Source organism: Passer domesticus, chromosome 8, assembly GCF_036417665.1.
Source record: "Passer domesticus isolate bPasDom1 chromosome 8, bPasDom1.hap1, whole genome shotgun sequence".
Taxonomy (NCBI): Eukaryota; Metazoa; Chordata; class Aves; order Passeriformes; family Passeridae; genus Passer; species Passer domesticus.
Window position 1 is genome coordinate 707,876 of NC_087481.1, and position 17,385 is coordinate 725,260.

The following is a 17,385-nucleotide window of genomic DNA, read 5'->3' on the forward strand; positions in this document are numbered from 1 at the left end:
GACCCTTGCGAGCGCTGGGGCAGTGAGCAGGGCCGGATGGAGCCGCAGAGAGTGGGGATAGTGGGGGGAGCTGAGCTGGGATATTGGGATAGCCAGGGCTGGGATATTGGGACAGGCAGGGCTGGGATATTGGGATAGCCCGGGCTGGGATATTGGGATAGCCAGGGCTGGGATATTGGGATAGCCAGGGCTGGGATATTGGGATAGGCAGGGCTGGGATATTGGGATAGCCAGCCCCGGCTCAAGGACAGGAACAGGCCCGTGGCCGACAGTGCCCTGGAGACGGGGTCGGTACAACCAGAGCGGGGGGACTGGGGGGAGCCGGGGGCTGGGCTGGGATCTGTGGGAATGGAGGACTCTGAGGGGCTGGGATGGGATCTCTACGGCTACGAGGGGTGGGATTTCATCTCCTTCCAGCTGGGACCCGGGAGCTTTGCAGTGTCTGACGGTGCCACCTGGATCACCTGGAGGTGCTGGGAATGCAAAGGGATCATGGTGGAGCAGAGGAAGCATTATCTGGGACACAGCTGTGTGGAAGAGCTCCCAAAATCCATCAGACATGGTCGGGAGGCTCTGGAGCACAAAGGTGGGTGTGGGAAGAGGAGGGGACTTCCTGTGGGAATGTGGGATTCAGGAATGAGGGCCTTGGGAATGCAGAAATTGCCATGGAATTTCCATGGCCGGATCTCTCTCACCCCAGCCAGGTGAGAATTCCATGGATGGATCTCCCCCTAACCCATTGCCCTGGGAATTCCATGGGGGAATGATTTGAATGGATGACCAATGCAATGCCAGCAGTGCAACTGGGAAATACAAAGCTGTGTTTCGTGTCAGGTTCCTAGAGGCAACGTGTGTATTTGTGATTGTGTGGAAACTGACCATGGGACAGTTATGAAGACAAATTCTAATAAATAACTGAGGAGGTAAAGCATGGAAGAAGGCCTTTGAACCTATCCTTTGTTCGCAATTACCCTTTGTAAGTCTTCAGTTGATTTAGGATCATTTGAATTAAAGCTTTAAGGATGTTTCTCTTTGACTGGAACTTTCTGCTTGTAGCTAAGCCTTAAAGAGTTTTGCAATAATAACCTTTTGAAGTATAATTTTAGAATATTGCTCGTAGTAAGGATCTTTGAAACCATCGCTTTAGAATATATAAAAAGGAAACGTGCTTATCTCGATACATTAAAAAAAAACAGTGAAAAGCAGCTTAAGAAAGGAAGATGAACATCTACTCAAGGATTGATGGTTTCGACCAAGAGAAGCTGGACATCACTGTTATGAGATTTGGAATTAAAAGGTGGACCCATCTGGAATCTGGACCTCACCAGCTGGGAGACTTCTTTCTTCTTTCGGAAGCCGGACCCCACCATCTGGGGATACTCCTTTCTGGGATACATCCTGAGAAAAACTAAATCATAATAGTGTATAGAATTGTGACGTAAAAATTGGGAACGGAAACTGCTGAGAAAGCTTATGAGTACCCCTATCAATGCCTGTAAGCCTCAACTATCGGTGTGCAGCTGGAGGGAAAACTTCCCCCCCTGTACCCAGCCTGTATTGCTCATACTTTACCATATGAATTAATAAATTGATTGCTGCTTGAATATTGGCCTAGTCAAGCTTCTCATTTGTAACACAATGAGCCCTCATCCCTGCTGGGATTGCATGGGACATGGATGCCAATGCTGTGCCCAGGCCGGCTCTGCTGTGCCCGTGGCAGCGCCAGGAGAGTGCCCTGTGCCTGCCCTGGGCCCAGCAGGAGCCTTTCCTTGGCTGTTGTGTGCCCTGCCCGGGGCAGGAGGGCACTGCCGGAGCGGCTTTGGTGGCCCCGGGCACCCGGCCGGGCTGCAGCCGCTGCAGGGGCTCCTGGGGAATGTTGCAGAGCAAAGCTGAAAGCAAACAACAGTTTCTGGAGGGGATTCTGCCCCTGGGCCTGTGCTGGGAGCCCAAGGCCAACAGCCCCAAGTGCTGGAGCTCAGTGTCCCTCAGCCAGGCCGTGTTCCCTGGCTCTGCCCTGTCCCCTCTCCCTGTCCCCTGTCCCTCACCTGTCCCCTGTCCCTGCCTCCTGTCCTTGCCCCTCAGCTCTCCTCTGTCCCTGTCCCCTCTCCCCTGGCTCTGTGAGGTCCGAAGTGGCAGCAGGACCTGGGGCAGCCCTGGGGGACAACAACCCTGAGCCCCAGCTGGGCCAGTTGCCCCAGTTCCCCCAGGGGTGCCCAGGTCACTCCCAGCATGGGCCCTGTGGCTCCCAGTCACTCCCAGTATGATCCCACTATGATCCCAGCATGGTCCCAGGTGTTACCATTCACCCCTAGGATGGTTCCAGCCTCTCCCAGTATGTTTCCAGTCACCCCCTCTTGCAGGTAAACCAGGACTCCTGAACAACTGACCGGTGTGACCAAGCAGAAGCTGTTTATTGTTTACATTACACACACTTTTCTGGATTCTACAAACTGCTAAGATCACACTTCTTGCTTCCTGCCTTTGTCTCGTTCCCTCGTTCTCTGCCTCCATTTCTCAGTCTCTGTGATTGGTCACCATGCAGGTGTTTCACAGTCCCCTGTTATCCAGTTCCTGCCATCCTGGTGTGCCGTTTCTCAGCTTCTTTGTGCTTATTTTAGCACAGTTTATATCTCAGTCACCTTAATGAATTCCACAGAGCCCTGAGACAATTCTGATAAGAACAGTTGCAGAGGGTATGGCTGGTGCACACTGAGGCCTGAGTTGTTCAAATACATTGCTACAGTTCCCCCTTCTTGCACCAGCCAGACCCTCTTTACTGTGTTCCCTACTAAGGGGGTCACCAACTTAATTATGCATGGAATAACACAAAGCAATAAAGTAATGACTACTAATACTAACATAATTCCCTTTACAATATCTTTCAACCATCCAGTTATTGCCCACCCCTTAAAACATTCATCCAACCCTCAGTCATTCACAGTCAATCTCTTCATGTTGTCCTGTAGTTGTTTGAGTTTCCTGTGAATGGATGCAGAATGCTCAGAGAGGTTCATACAACACATTCTTTCCAACTCCTCACACCCGTGCCCATGTGCTAACAACAACAAATCTACAGCAGCTCTATTTTGCAGTGTGCCATGGCTAATACTATCTCCACCAGTGAGCATTTGATTTAGAACAGCTGAAGCTGTGTTCAGTTGTTTAGCTGCCCAGCATCCCAACTTCTTCAGTGTAGTCAAAGCCTGAGCAGCCACAACACCTGGAGCAAGGAATGATGCTGAGATTCGTGCTGGAGCACCCCAAAGCTCTACATGATCATGACAATTAGATCCTAAGCCTGTGATTGCTCTTTTAGTTCTTCAGCTGTGTCCTGCTCTCCAGATAGTCTGATTCAGCATTTGTCACATGCTAGGGGCAAACATGCTTAGTTTTCCTAGGTAACAAGTTCCACCAAAGGGATTACTTGGAATTGCAGGCCAGACTCTGTCCCCACAGATTAAAAAGACACCAAGTGGAAGCTTTCTTACAGTCTCATTTGCACCAGCACTGCCAGGATAAGTCCAATGTGGCAATATTTGGCCTTGTTCTGATATAATGGAGAATTGGGATTAAGGATGACACTATTATTCTTGGAATGTGGGACTAGAACATTGCTCAAATTGGTTATTTTTGCTTCCAGAAAGTAGTTAAAAAACAAGCAGTAATTTCCAGGAGCTGATCCTAACAGGTCTGGTTCTTGGGGTTCTAGTCCGGTTTCATTCAGGGATTGTGTGTGTTATCATACCTGCTTGGAAGCCTTTGCCCTTTGGCTTAATTCCCAGCCTTTTGCATCTGTCCAATTTTGTACCACCTCTGCTGATGTTACACCAATGATTCTCCATGCTTGATCTATTTGCTTCCACGTATGGCTTTCCTCTAGCTCCTACCCACCTTGCAAAACCAGTAAAATCACTCACTGGGATACCAATTAGACCTGTGCGGAAGGGATCTCCAGGCATGGCCAAGGATAAACGAGAGGAATCCACCCCAGCAGCCTTGGCCCAAGTAAGCCACATATTCTGTCAGTGCCATCCTGGTGGGTTAATTTCCTCTGCACTACAGATGTTACCACATACTACAGCCAGTAGAAAAAAATCTCCCAAAACCCCACCTCTCTAATTTAAAGCTGTTCTTCATCTTGCTCATTGGTAAAGAACCCTTCCCCTCTGAGATCAGGGACAAAATCTGAACTAACTGTGCCTCTTGCTCTTTGAGCCCTTCCTCTGTTCCTTCTTTCCTGGTTTCTTTCTTTCCAGCTTCTCTTTCTTTGTTCCCTCTGATCAGGTCTAACTCCCCAGGTCCTAGGGATAAATATTTCCTTACCACACTCAATATCCTTGATTTTTTTCTCTCTCTTTCTGCTCAAGCTTCTGGAGTTCACTACGATACCACTGAATAGCCTGCCCCAATTGCTCTTGATTTTCAAACAAGCTCAGTGCTTCTTGAGCAGCTTCAGGGGAATTTCCTGTTCTTCCTGTCACTTGGGATAACACCACCCAGGTATTGAATTCTTGGCTGTGCCAACAGCTGCACACCCCACACCTTGCAAAGCTTCCTCCCTCAAACTCACACCACCTGTGTGCTCCACACCCACTCATTCTAATCTCACCCAAGGATAACAAAAGCATTTCCAGCTCTGAGGGCAATGGATGTTTTCAGGTGTTGCTGGTTGTAGGTTCATTAGTGGTATTAGGGATCAGAGTGTCCTTTTCTAGCCAGAGATGAACCCACTTTGCTGGTATCCATCAGGGTTCTTTGTCTGTAATGCCACAAACATAACCCCTTCCCCACATCAGTAAATCTGCAGGTCCTTCCCATAACCCTGTCCTAGGATTTTTAAAATAAACTTCTGGCCGATGCTGTACCAATTCAGAATCTTGCTGCAAACCTGAGTAATGTGTTAATGCTGGTGGTTCACTGTGATTGCCTACTAACCACAGAGGATTCATAGCATGGACGGCTTTCAGCACTCTGTCCTGTGGGCTCAGCCCATCCTGCCCCATTTTTTGTTTATCAAGCAGTCCTTTCAGGACCTGATGTGTCCTTTTGATGACAGCTGACGTGTGGAGTTCCCTGGAATGCCTGTGCTATGCTTCACTCCCCAAGGAGCTGAGAAATCTTGGGTTTGCCAAGCTGTGTATCCTGCCCCGTTGTGTGTTCTGATTTCCTGAGGCAAGCCCATAACAGCAAAGCAGCGTGGCCAGTGTGGAATGCCAAAGCCAGAGCCTTCACTTGTCACAGGAGTGGCCCAAGCCATGGCAGAAAAGGTGTCTGTGGTCACATGAATGCGTTTAAAGCCACCCAAAGAGGCGCAGATGGTCACATCAGTTTGCCACAGCTGCAGGGGCCCTGAACCACTGGGGTTGGCTCCAGGACCCAATCCAGCAATCATAGCCTGGCCCTGTGGACAGCTTGTGACAATTCCCTCAGCATCCTGCAGCCATATTCCAAATTGTTTGGGTAAAACTTTCACACTTTGATGAAAAACTCGTCAGCCCTTCTGGCTTGGCCAAATTTATTGATGCTGTGAGAAGCAGAGGCCCAGAGTGTTGCCACCAATTGGCCAGCCTTCTCCTTACCTAAGGCCAGGCCTCCCTCCAATCCAGAGTAATTCCAAATATGGGTAATGAAATAATCCTGTTTGTGAGAATTGAGACACTGGCACAGTTGCAAAAAGAGTTGCCACAACCCCTGGTCCTGGATTTCTCTGGAATTCTTCCAGCAGTGCTCGCTTCATGCGCTGGACAACACCACTACATAAAGAGAATCAGAAACAATGTTAAGGGGATCATTTGGCCACTTTTCAAACACTCTGATGAGAGCACGTAGCTCAAGAATCTGTAAGGAATCTCCTGGTGCCTCCAGGATTTCACTGAGTCATTTGCCTTTGTTCTGCCAAGTGAAGCCTGCTCTGGAAGTTTTTCCATTGGCATCAGGCAAGACACCTATTTCTTCATGCACAACAGCCCATCTTTATTCTTCACAGCTCATATTTCTATGGTTTTCTAAAGGCTTTCTGTTTAATTTTAATTGCTTAGTAGCTTACTGCCACTCAGTTCATTGGTTAGTAGTTGCTCATGCAGGTGTCAGTCAAAACCTTTCCTCTCTAACAATGTTTCCATTCTTGTCTCCTTCATAGAAGATATGGGTAGAAGTCTTTCTTCTCCCAGGTGCAAATTCCTTTCTCACAGGAACTTGTCAGGCTAGCTGTTAGCTGTACTTAGCCAAAGTAGCAGGCCTGAGCCATCATTTTACAAGGATAACAAGGCTCTTCTTTTATATGGCTTTACCTGTATGCAACATTGACATATGATTCTTTCAATCTTAAAGAATCATCTTAAATTTCTGTCATGTGAACTTTGACCTTTGTAATATTTGTGTATGATAGATTTGAGTTCAACTCTGTTTTGAATCATGCCTTCATGGAATCATAGACTCATGGAATCATGAAGGCTGGAAAGCTCTGTGAGACCATGGAGTCCCAGCTGTGCCCGATGCCCACCTTGTCCCCAGCCCAGAGCCCTGAGTGCCACCTGCAGGCCTTCCTGGGACAGCTGCAGGGATGGGCACTGCAAAGCTCCCTGGGCAGCCCCTGCCAAGGCCTGAGCAGCCTTTCCCTGGGGAAATTCCTCCTGGTGTCCAAGCTGAGCCTGCCCTGGCCCAGCCTGAGGCCGTTCCCTCTGCTGCTGTGCCTGTTCCTGGGAGCACAGCCCAACCCCCCGGCTGTCCCTCCTGTCAGGGAGTTGTGCAGAGGCAGAAGGGCCCCCTGAGCCTCCTTTTCTCCAGGCTGAGCCCCTTTCCAGCTGCCTCAGCCCCTCCTGGGGCTGCAGCCAGGATGGAATCCTGGTGCTGTACAAAGAGCAGTGTACAGACCTGCCACAGGTGCCTTTGTCAGCACATTTTAAACTTTCCTAGCTACAGAAAGGCTCTGCAGCAAGCACACGAGTCCAGTCAGTAGGGGCAGTGCCAATGTCCTTTGGCAATGCGTGCGGCCCGGCCCGGCCCAGCCCGCGCTCGGTGCCGCGGTTGCCTGGTAACCGCGCCCGGGCCCTCAGCGTCTGTGCCGGCGCCGCGGCCTCAGCGCCAGAGCTCGGCCCTGGCTGCTCGTTCGCAGCCTCGGCGCCTTCAGGCGGCTGCACTCGGCCATTGCCACGGCAGTGGTTGTCACAGCATTGGTTTCTGTCAGCCAGTGCTGTCAATTGGCAGAGAATTGGTCTCTGTGAGCGACTCCCGAACTCGCAAATCATTGGTCTTTGCAAGGGACTCCTGAACTCCCAGAACATTGGTTTCTGCCAGGGACTCCTGAACTGACAAAGCATTGGTCTTTGCGAGGGACTCTTGAATTTCTTTTGAAGGTAAAGATTGCCTCAAGTTCTACTGTCTGTTTTTGTCCCATCTGTGCTCTGAAAGAGAATGCCAGAGGGAAATAGAGGATGGGATAATGCCAGTCTTCAGTTTGGTGGCATGTGTAATAAGTAGTAATACGTTTGTTCATTAATTAAATCAGTAGCTAAACAACTATACAATTAAAAACAATAGTTAAATAGCTAAGAAAACTTCTTGTGCAGATACATATGGTTGCTGGTTTACTACAGTGCCTTGGGAATTCCATTGTAAAGGTATGCCCTGTGAAAGGAAAGTAATGAGAAGCAGCTGTAACAACAATCCTTAAACTTGCTAGAATTGCTTAGCTTGCAGAAAAGTGTATAGTGTTCTGTACAGATATGCCTTATAAGGCATAAGTTCACTCAGTGTTCACAAAGAGGAAGACTAAGGGGGACTAAGCCTTCATCCCACGACCACCAGAAGGCAGAAAAAGACCCCCTAGCAACTGAATGAGCAAGCGCAGAAGACAGATCACGTCATCCCTAAACCCGGAGAAGAAGGCAATAAAAGGTGGACTCAGGGGATAGGAATTTTGTGAGCCAAAGTGGAGCGGAGACTCCGGGCCGCCCAGCGCTGTCCTTGCTTATTCTTGCTTTCAAAAATAATAAAGATAATTATTTGATCCTTAAATTCAGTGGACTTGTTTATCACACTGCCCAGACCCTAAACTGCCCCAAATGTGCCCCAGAAATGTCTCCAGGGACCCCAAAGTGGCCCCTTTTACCCTGTGCGTGAAAATAATAAAAAAATATGTCAAAAGATCTAAAAATAGCACTAATGAGCATTAAGAAGGAGAAATAAATGGCCAGTAGTGGTCAATGATTTAATGAAAGGAATTGTTTTATTTAAAACCAATGACAAATAATTTTTTGATTGCTAAAAATGTATTCAATTTTTCACATAAATATCAAAGGTAATAGAAATATACAGTAATACTAATATAAATTAAAAAACTGTAATTATAATTTTATAAATTAATCAATCTTATTTATTTTAAAAATGCACACTTTTTTATGTTTTGGGATGTCAGTCCCAGGTGGGCGATGTCAGACATGGTGAGGCGGGGGGTGAGGAGCAGGTTGTCCAAAATGGGTCAGCCAGCAAGGTGCTCATTCTTCTCCATGCCCAGATCTCCTAGGGAGACATTCAGCATCAAGATCACCTGGGGAATTGTTCTTTCACCTCTTTTCTGAACTGAAAAATAAAAAACCACCCATATGATTAAAGCCAACCATCATGCGGTCGGTGCACTTTGAAATCTTCCTCCTTAACAGAACTCCGAACTGACTGCAGTCAGCTGCACAAGCCCTAGAGACTTGGAGGACAATTGAAAGGAGACAAAGAGCTCCCCAGGGCTTTCTGTGTTTTAATCAGCCCCACGGTGGATTTGGGGCTGGGTCCAGGAGACTCAGGCACTGAAGAGAAGGATGAAGAAGCTGCTCAAGGAGTCAGCAGCAAAACTCCAAGTGCCTTGGAGCATGGCTGGGCCCCAGTGAGGGCAGGGAGTGCCAAAAGCTCCCCAGGGACTGGTGAGAGCAGATCCTTGAGGCCAGGAGTGCAGGGAGCCCAAGGCTCTGGGCAGGGAACTGCAATGCTGAGCAAGGCCTGGGCTGGCTGGGGGAAGCAGAAAGGCCAAGCCCTGAGCCCAGCCTGGGCCAGCAGGGCCTGTCCCTCACGGGTGGCTCGGGGCTCTCTGTGGGGCAGGGGGATGTGAGGGGCAGCAAGGACAAATGCCATCAACCTGCAGCCCCTGCCAGCCTGGCCAGGGAGGCCGAGGGAGAGCCAAAGTGCAGCCCCTGCCAGGAAAGTTCCTGCTGTGGGGCCTCCAGAGGCGCTGCCCGAGCCCAGGGCACAAAGGCCTGGGTGCCTGTGGCCCTGCCAGCCCTGCCCAGCCCTCGGCCATCTGTCCTGCAGGCTGTGCCCCCTGGGCGTGCTGCTCCTGTGCCCTGGCCGGCTGCACTCGCCCCTCTCGCTGTGCCCCAGCATTTCTCACCCAGCGTTTCTGTGCCCTCCCTGGGCTCCCTGCACCCAGCGCTGCCGGCTCCTGGCACACAGAGCCGGCCATGGCCCAGCCTCACGCTGCCACACCTCGAGCACCACAATTCCACCCTGGCAGGGACTTTGCTTTCTCCTCAGCTCCAGGCTGAACCTTCCAAGCTGCACTTTGGGGAGGTTTCCTGCAATTCCCACTCCCAAGGAAAGCTCTGTCTCCTGCTGTTCATGAACAGAGAAGGTCTGGTGGGAGAAGTGCTGGTCAGAGGCTGTTTAGGGCACAGTCACAATGAAATTATTGACTTTTTAAATATTCTGTAAAAGAAGGAGGGGCATCAATAAATCTTCTACACTGGACTTTTGAGGGCAGACTTTGGCCTGTTGAGGATGCAGATTTGGGGAGTACCAAATAAGGTATTGATTTTTTAAAAAAAACAGCCCTTAAAAACAACTAGTTCCAGGAAGGATGGAAACACTTCAAAAATCAAATCTTGAAGGGGCAAGAGTAGGCTGCCCCTTTGTGCAGAAAGATGACCCAGAGGGAGAAATGACTGGCCTGGCTGGGCATAGAGCTTTTCAAGGAAAAGGGGGATTAAAAAGGGATTAAAAAGGATATTTTTAGGGATTAAAAAGAGGGTGCAGCACCTTTGGACATAGAGGCAGGTAAATCAAGAAATGTTTGAGGATGTTGTTAGGTCTTGCAGAAAGAAAATTAGAGAGGTAAAAGCTCAGTTAGGACTTAACTTGGATACTTCTGTGAAGGTTAATTATTATGGTTTTATAGGTACGTTAATGTCAAAAGGAGGGGGAAGGACAACCTGCATTTCTTACTGTGAGGGATATGATTACCAAAGATGAAGAATGGGCTGAGGTACTTCAGCCCTTCTTTGCCTCAGTTTTCAACAATAAGACAGGCCATCCTCAGGACAAGTGTTCTCCTGAGCTGGTAGATGGGCACAGGGAGCAGAACAGCCCCCTGGAATCCAGGAGGAAGCAGCTGGAGACCTGCTGAGCCACTCAGGTGCTCACAGGTGTCTCTGGGATCAGAGGGGATCCATCCTAGAGGGATGATGGAGCTGGTGGATGATCTCCCCAAGCTGCTCTCCATCATTTACCATCAGTCCTGGATCAGCAGGGAGGTCCCAGAGGAGTGGAGGTGCCAATGTGAGCCCATCCCCAAGAAGGGCTGGAAGGAGGATCTGGGGAACTCCAGGCCTGTCAGCCTGACCTGGGTGCCTGGCAAGGTTATGGAACAGATCACCTTGAGTGCCATCACAGGGCACCCACAGGATGGCTGAGGGACCAGAGCCAGCCAGTGAGGATTTCAGTATCTGCACTGATGAACTGCATGAGGGGATTGAGTCCAGCAGCAGCAAATTTGCAGATGACACCAAGCTGGGTGTGAGTGTGGATCTGCTGGAGGGCAGGAGAGCTCTGCAGAGGGACGTGGACAGGCTGGATCCAGGGCCCAAATCCAGCAACGTGAGGTTTAACAAGTCCCAGTGCCGGGTCCTGCACTTTGGCCACAACAACCCCTGCAGTGCTACAGGCTGGGGACAGAGTGGCTGGACAGCAGCCAGACAGAAAGGGACCTGCCGGGACAGATGGACAGCAGGCTGGACATGAGGCAGCAGTGTGCCCAGGTGGCCAAGAAGGCCAATGGCTCCTGGCCAGGATCAGGAATGGTGTGGCCAGCGGGAGCAAGGCAGTGATTCTTCTCCAGTGCTCAGCACTGGTGAGGCAGCACCTTGAGTGCTGTGTCCAGTTCTGGGTCCCCAATTTAGGAAGGACATGGAGGGGCTGGAGCGTGTCCAGAGAAGGCCAAAAAGGCTGGTGAGGGGTCTGGAGGAGAAGTTTGGTTGAAAGCACATGAGGGAGCGGTGGTTAAGTTAACTGGACGATGCTCTGGATAGACAAGGTAGTGTTAGGGTGCAGGTTGGACTTGGTGATCTCAAATGTTTGTCACAATAAACCGGAGTGGTTTCTCTGGAGTCCCCCAGACCTTGCTGGCCCCAGGGGCTGATGGCATTTGTGCTCCCTCAGGTTCATGTCCCCACAGCAGCAGCATGGGGCTGCTCCTGCCTGCTCTGTGCAATGCAAACAGGGGCTCCTGAGCCAGTGCTGCCATGTCTGTGCCTGCAAGGATGCGGCACCTGTGTGAGCTGGAGGAGAGGCCAGGGCTGCAGAGGGGGGATGTTGTTGGCAGCTCCATCAGGACGCTCTGGGACGCTGCCCTGGGTTGTGCAGCACACTGGGGATGGATCAGCCCCTGCTCTGCTGCTCCTTCCCCTCTCCCCCAGGGCCCTTGCAGAGCCCCAGCCATGCTGTTTGCCCCCAGCCTGCCCACGGCCAGCCTGGGGCTGCTCAGCCTGGGGCTTTTCTGTGCTGAGCATTGGCCTGGCCGTGTTCTTGAGAGAGCCTGGGCAAGGAGCCTGCAGCCCCCAGGGCCTGGCCTGAGGCGTCAGCGCTGCCCCAGCAGTGCCCATGGCCTGTCCCTGCTGCAGCCCCGGCACTGCCACCCCAGGACTGTGCCCGGCCCCGAGAGCACTCAGGCCCTGCAGCAACACCAGGGCCACCAGGGCAGCGGGGCAGGGCCACGGCAGCAGCACTGGCAACACCAAGTGCTGCTGCTGCTGCTGGGCACAGCTGCTGTGCCAGCACTGATCTGCCCCAGCTCTGCAAACAGACATTGCTGCTGCAGCTCCAGAGAAGGCAAGAATAGTGGGATCTCTGCAGAAAACTTTGCTGGGTGATCCTTTAGTTCCTTTAAAACCTTTGAGACTGCAGCCCCTCATTGTCACAGTCTGTGGCCACAGGGAAGGTGGAGAGAAACAAAGTCAGAGATGGCAGAAACAATCGTCTAGCTTTAGGAAGAATATTTAAAAAGGAAAACAACAGGGAAATCAAAGAACCAAAGCAAAAGAGCTATAAAAGATGACTTTTATTACAAGTGATTTGCCGAAATTGGCAATCTGTTTAATGCTTCCTACTATGTCCAGTCATCAGTCTCCTCACTGCAGCCTTGAGCTCCTGGTTCCTCAGGCTGTAGATGAGGGGATTCAGGGCTGGAGGCACCACCGAATACAGAACTGACACCAACAGATCCAGGCATGGGGAGGAAATGGAGGAGGGTTTCAGGTAGGCAAGTACTGCAGTGCTGAGAAATGCATTTCTCCTGCATTTTCCCTTTTCAGATTCTTTCAATCATCTCCTGAGAGGTACAGTTTATTCTGGTGCTTTTAATGAACTGATTGTACTCTTGATTTAGATGGAGACTGTGGAATTGTTTTCAGATGTAGAAGTATCAGGACTGAAGACAGAAACAAACTCCCTGTCAGCCCATTTTCATCTTCTAGATCATTTTCAAGATGTCCTTGGGGGTGTTGGAATGATGATCACACAGCTCTCCACTTCTGGCTGCAGGCTCTGCAGATTGTTTCTCTGTATTCAGTCAGGCTTGCATTCCCCAGGACTTCTTGGTAGCCTGTCATGTTTTCTTAGGGTAGAACAGTAACAATGAAAACCTTACCAATGGCACAACTGCCCAGCCCACAAGGAAAAGAAAAGAACAAGCTGTCAAATTCTTCAAATATTTGTCCCGCTTTGCTGCAAGTGTTGTGCTGCACACACAGTGTGGAAAGCTGCAGTTGGTGGCACACCTTGTGACAGAAGCTGCACCTCGTTCTCTGGGAAAGGTTCTTGGAAAAAGCAAACAGGACTGAGGAGAAGATTCTGGAAAAACTGAAAGAGCTTTTAAGAAATTAAATGAAAATTGAAACAATTCAAGACGTTTTTCTCGATTTATTTTTATGCTCCCCTTTTCCATCTTGCACTAGTTGTCCATCCCATTAATTCCAAACAGATCTCACCGCTAAGATCCACGAGTTGGCAAGTTTTAGACATTTTAAGATACCATGACCTACACACAGTTTGGCTTCCCCTGTTTTTCTTGGAAAGCAATGCTGGAGAGGTAAGTGCAGTGCTTGGGTCAGGTACAAATTCTGCATTCAGGGAACACGCTCTGAGAGTGTTTGACCCTCAGCAGGGACAATGCACAGCAGGGACCGAGGGGATTCCTGAGCCACTGTGCAGGAGTCCAGACTCTGGCTCTTGGCTGAACTGGGCAAAGTTCCCGTGTTTGCAGAGGCTCAGGGGCTGCCCTCGGGGAACGTGGGGCTCGGGGCGGGGGCGAGCGGGCAACGGACAAACGGACACGGGGACAAACGGCCCCGGAGCTTCAGTTGCAGCAGCGGCGGCGGCGGCAGCGGCAGCAGCAGCGGCAGTAGCAGCGGCAGCGGCAGCAGCGAGAGAAAAAACTTTCGATTCCCTTCTCCTCTCCCTCTCCCGCTGTCCCGTACCTCTCCCGCTCTCCCTTTCCCGGTCTCCCCTCCTCTCCCCGCCTCCCTCTCCCCGTGCCGGGCCGGGCCATGCCCCCGGCCCGCCCCCGGCCCCGGGCGGGGCTGCCCCGTGCCCGCCCCCGGCCGTCCCACCGAGGTCTGGTCCCAGCCCGGCTCTGGCCGTGCTGGCGGTGGCGCTGCTGGGCGGGGATCAGTGCCTGGGGCTGGGGCGGCACCGCCGGTTTTTGGCTCCGCCTGGCCAGACTCCGGCCCCGGCCCCGGCCCCGGCCCCGGCCCCGACCCCAACCCCGGCCCCGGCCCCGGTCCCGGCCCCGGCTCCTCCCGGGGCCCGCGGAGGACACACGCGGCCCCGCCGCTCCCGCCGCCTCCGCTGCGGCTTGCCCGGCCCCTGCTCCGCCGCTCGGCAGCGCGGCCCCCGGCCCCGCGGCTCCCGGGTCGCGTTCCAAAGAGCGAACGCCGGGGGATGGCCGGGCCGGGGCGGGTGAGGGGCGCTCGGGGGCCGTTGCTGGCCCCGGGCCGAGCGCTGACAGCCGCGTCCTGCCCGCAGGGAAGGCGCAGCAGCGCCTGAAGGAGCGGTACCGGCTGGGCTCGCTGCTGGGCCGGGGCGGATTTGGCAGCGTCTTCGCAGCAACGCGGCTCTCGGACGGCGCCCCGGTGAGCGGCGGGGCCGGCGGCGGGCGGAGGAGGAGGAGCAGGGCGGAGGAGGCGGGCAGAGGATGGCACTGGGCAGGGTGGACAGCGAGCTGAGCCCTGTTCTGCACTTGGCTTGCAGGTAGCCATCAAAAGGGTGCCACAGAACCGCGTCCATCACTGGGGTGAGCTGGTGAGTGAGCGAGGTGCCGTGCTGGGCAGGGATGAGCCGAGGCCCGGCAGGGTGGGAGCCGCCAGGACGCCTCGAGGGAGAGCGGGCATGGGGCCAGAGCAGGGTGCAGAGCATCCCGGGCTGGCTGAGGGCTTCCTGACCGGCACGGCATCAGCCCCACTGACGGCATCGTGCTCCTCCCGCAGCCCGACGGCACCAGCGCGCCCCTGGAGATCGTGCTGCTGGACAAGGTGTCCAGTGGCTTCTCCGGCGTGGTCCAGCTGCTGGAGTGGGTTGAGCTCCCCAACGACATCTTGATGGTGCTGGAGCGCCCGGAGCACTGTCAGGACCTGCACCATTTCATTCGGGCACGGGGCTTCCTGTCCGAGGGGGTGGCGCGGCAGCTGTTCCACCAGGTGCTGGAGGCCGTCTGGCACTGCACCAGCTGCGGGGTCCTCCACAGGGATATCAAGCCAGAAAACATCCTGGTTGACCTGGCCACCGGGCAGGCCAAATTGCTTGATTTCGGCTGTGGCACCTACCTGCAAGAGGCAGCCTACACTCACTTTGCAGGTGAGCCTACACAGGGGTGTGCTCCCGGTTCTGGTATCTCATGGCCCAGCATCTCAGGGCCCAAGCTGGGTGTGGCAGCAGGGATTCTCCCTTTTGCTGCCCTTCATGGCCCTGAGATTTCAGCTGAGTTGGGTTTGAGCAGGGCTGGGTGGGGAGCCACCTTCCAGCCCTGCTGGCAGCCTTTGCCCACCACTCTGCCCAGGATTGGGGCTGGGGCAGCCAGCCCAACAAAAACACCTGTGGGTGAGGGTAGCAGAGATGGAGGGGCCTGGAACCTGTGCCCCAGCCAGTTTGGTGTGCAGGTGAGAAGGGCTTGGGCTGCTCCACTCACCTGGTTTGTTCTGGGTTTGTTTTTTGGGGCAATACAGGCAGGGAGGATGAAGGCATGGTTTTCCCTCAGCACTAAGTGTGTTTCTGTCATGGTTGGGCCTTGCCAGGGCTTCTGCTGCCCTCTTCCAACACCGATGGCTTCTTTTCCAACCTCATGTGTTGGAAAGAGGGGCAGTGGGTTACCCTGTGTGCCACTGGGACAGCCTCTGCATGCCCAGGGATGCTGGGGCCAGCTTCTGGGAGCAGCAGCATCCCCCTGCTGAACTCCATCTGTATTCCATAGGAACACCATCATACAGCCCCCCGGAATGGACCCGCTTTGGCTGGTACTATGGCGAGCCAGCTACCATCTGGTCCCTGGGTATCGTGCTGCACCAGATGGTCTGCGGGGAGCACCCTTTCAGGAGGGACCAGAACATCAGCTGGGACCATCAGCTCTCGCTGCCACAACGGCTTTCTCCAGGTGGATCCTCATCTCTGGGCACGGGGGGAATGCCGGTGCTGGGAGACAGCAGCGGGCTCGCAAGCATCCCGCTCTGGCAGCTGCTGAGGAGGTGGCACATGTCCTGCTCTCCCCCAAAACCAAGAAAGTTTAGGCCCAGCTCTGAGCACATCCAGCATGGAGTGGGCAGGGAATGGTTGGGCAAAGCCAACAGGAGCTTTCTCCAACTGACCAGCAGTTTCTGGTTTCTCTGCCCAGAGTGCCAAGATCTGATCAGGCAGTGTTTATCCATGCTGGACGTGGAAAGGCCCTCATTAGAAGAGGTGTTCTGTCATCCTTGGATGCAGGATATTCATCTGCCCTAGAAGAAGGGAGAGAGCCACAGGCACACTGTGCTGCAGGGCCCCGGTAAGTTACAGCTCCACACCTGCCTTGGCCATCAGAAGCAAAGGAACCCCAGACTTTTTTTGTCCTGCCTGTGTCACTGCCCAGGGCTCATCAGATGGGAGCACACAGCCCTTGTGCTGGAGCTGAGCTGCTCTGCCCAGCACTGGTGACCACCATCCAAGCTGGTTTTGCTTGTCCTGGTTCCCTGACAGCTGGGGCCCTGGGCAGAGCCCTGACAGCCTGGTCTGAGCCCAGGGAAGGAGAAGGAGCCCCTGGAAAATCTGTATCAGGTGGGGCTGCTGCTGCAGGAGACAGCGAGGATCACATCAAGGATGACAGCCTCTCCCTGGACCTGGCCACTGGTAAGCTTAAGTTGATGGACTTCAATTCTGGCACCTTCTTCAAAGCCTGGCTGCACAGCAAATTTACAGATGAGTCCACATGCAGGGGGATGCTCCCAGAATTGGGCATTGCACAGCCTGGCTGGGAACCAAAAGTTCCCACCCCACTCATTGCTGGGGTGGATACAACTGATCCTTCAGTCGGCTGCCCAGCTGCTTTTGGCAGGGCTGGGGGCATGGGCTGGGGTGGGTATGAAATGGGAGTGGGCTCCTGGCCCTGCCAACAGCCCCCAGCACCCACCGTGCCCCGGGCTGGGGCTGGGGCAGCCAGGCCAACACAAACAAACCCCCATGGTGGGAGCAGAGGTGGGACTCCAGAACCTGTGCCGGGGGTGCTTTGCTGTGCAGGCAAGGAAGGGCTTGGGCTGCTCCACTGCCCTTGTTTGCTTTGGGATCATCCTTATTGTGGGGGGACAGTGCAGGGGGAAGGGAGAAAGCCTGGGCTTCCCTGACATGTGGGTGGGTTTTTCCCTGGCATGCAGGGCTTGGGCCTTCCTCAATCCCCTCACAGAGGTACGATTTTTTTACTTTTTGTCTTGTTTCCCCTTTTTCTCTGTAATCTATTTTCAATAATTTATTGTTTGTTTTTCTAGAGGAATCGTTCCAGCTGGGATTCAGTCTGGATCAGGAAGTGCTTGGGAGCAGCTCTGGCGTGGATGGGCCGTGCCCTTGGAGCAGGCTGAGGACATCGTTTGGGACCAGCTTTTCTTCCAG

General features: G+C 53.2%; 1 protein-coding gene and 1 long non-coding RNA gene across 2 annotated transcripts; both read left to right on the forward strand.

Annotated features, from left to right (window-relative positions):
• The first annotated feature begins 406 nt into the window (after positions 1–406).
• On the forward strand, positions 407–1,604 carry LOC135306081 (uncharacterized). Its single transcript, XR_010366949.1, has 2 exons — positions 407–586; positions 835–1,604. It is a non-coding gene; the product is annotated as an uncharacterized LOC135306081 (long non-coding RNA).
• A 9,064-nt stretch (positions 1,605–10,668) lies between these two features.
• On the forward strand, positions 10,669–17,385 carry LOC135306029 (serine/threonine-protein kinase pim-1-like). Its single transcript, XM_064429594.1, has 8 exons — positions 10,669–10,777; positions 14,284–14,390; positions 14,509–14,559; positions 14,820–15,111; positions 15,725–15,904; positions 16,142–16,291; positions 16,483–16,632; positions 17,265–17,385. The coding sequence occupies exons 1-6, from the start codon at positions 10,669–10,671 to the stop codon at positions 16,246–16,248; spliced, it is 846 nt and encodes a 281-aa protein (XP_064285664.1). The 3' UTR covers positions 16,249–16,291; positions 16,483–16,632; positions 17,265–17,385.

Bases quoted from the DNA above. Each gene is read 5' to 3' on its own strand.
- LOC135306029 (XM_064429594.1), top strand. From the start codon at position 10,669: ATGGCTGAGGGACCAGAGCCAGCCAGTGAGGATTTCAGTATCTGCACT. The intron at 14,560-14,819 runs GTGAGTGAGCGA...GGCGTGGTCCAG, and splicing joins TCCATCACTGGGGTGAGCTG to CTGCTGGAGTGGGTTGAGCT. The intron at 15,112-15,724 runs GTGAGCCTACAC...TGTATTCCATAG, and splicing joins AGCCTACACTCACTTTGCAG to GAACACCATCATACAGCCCC.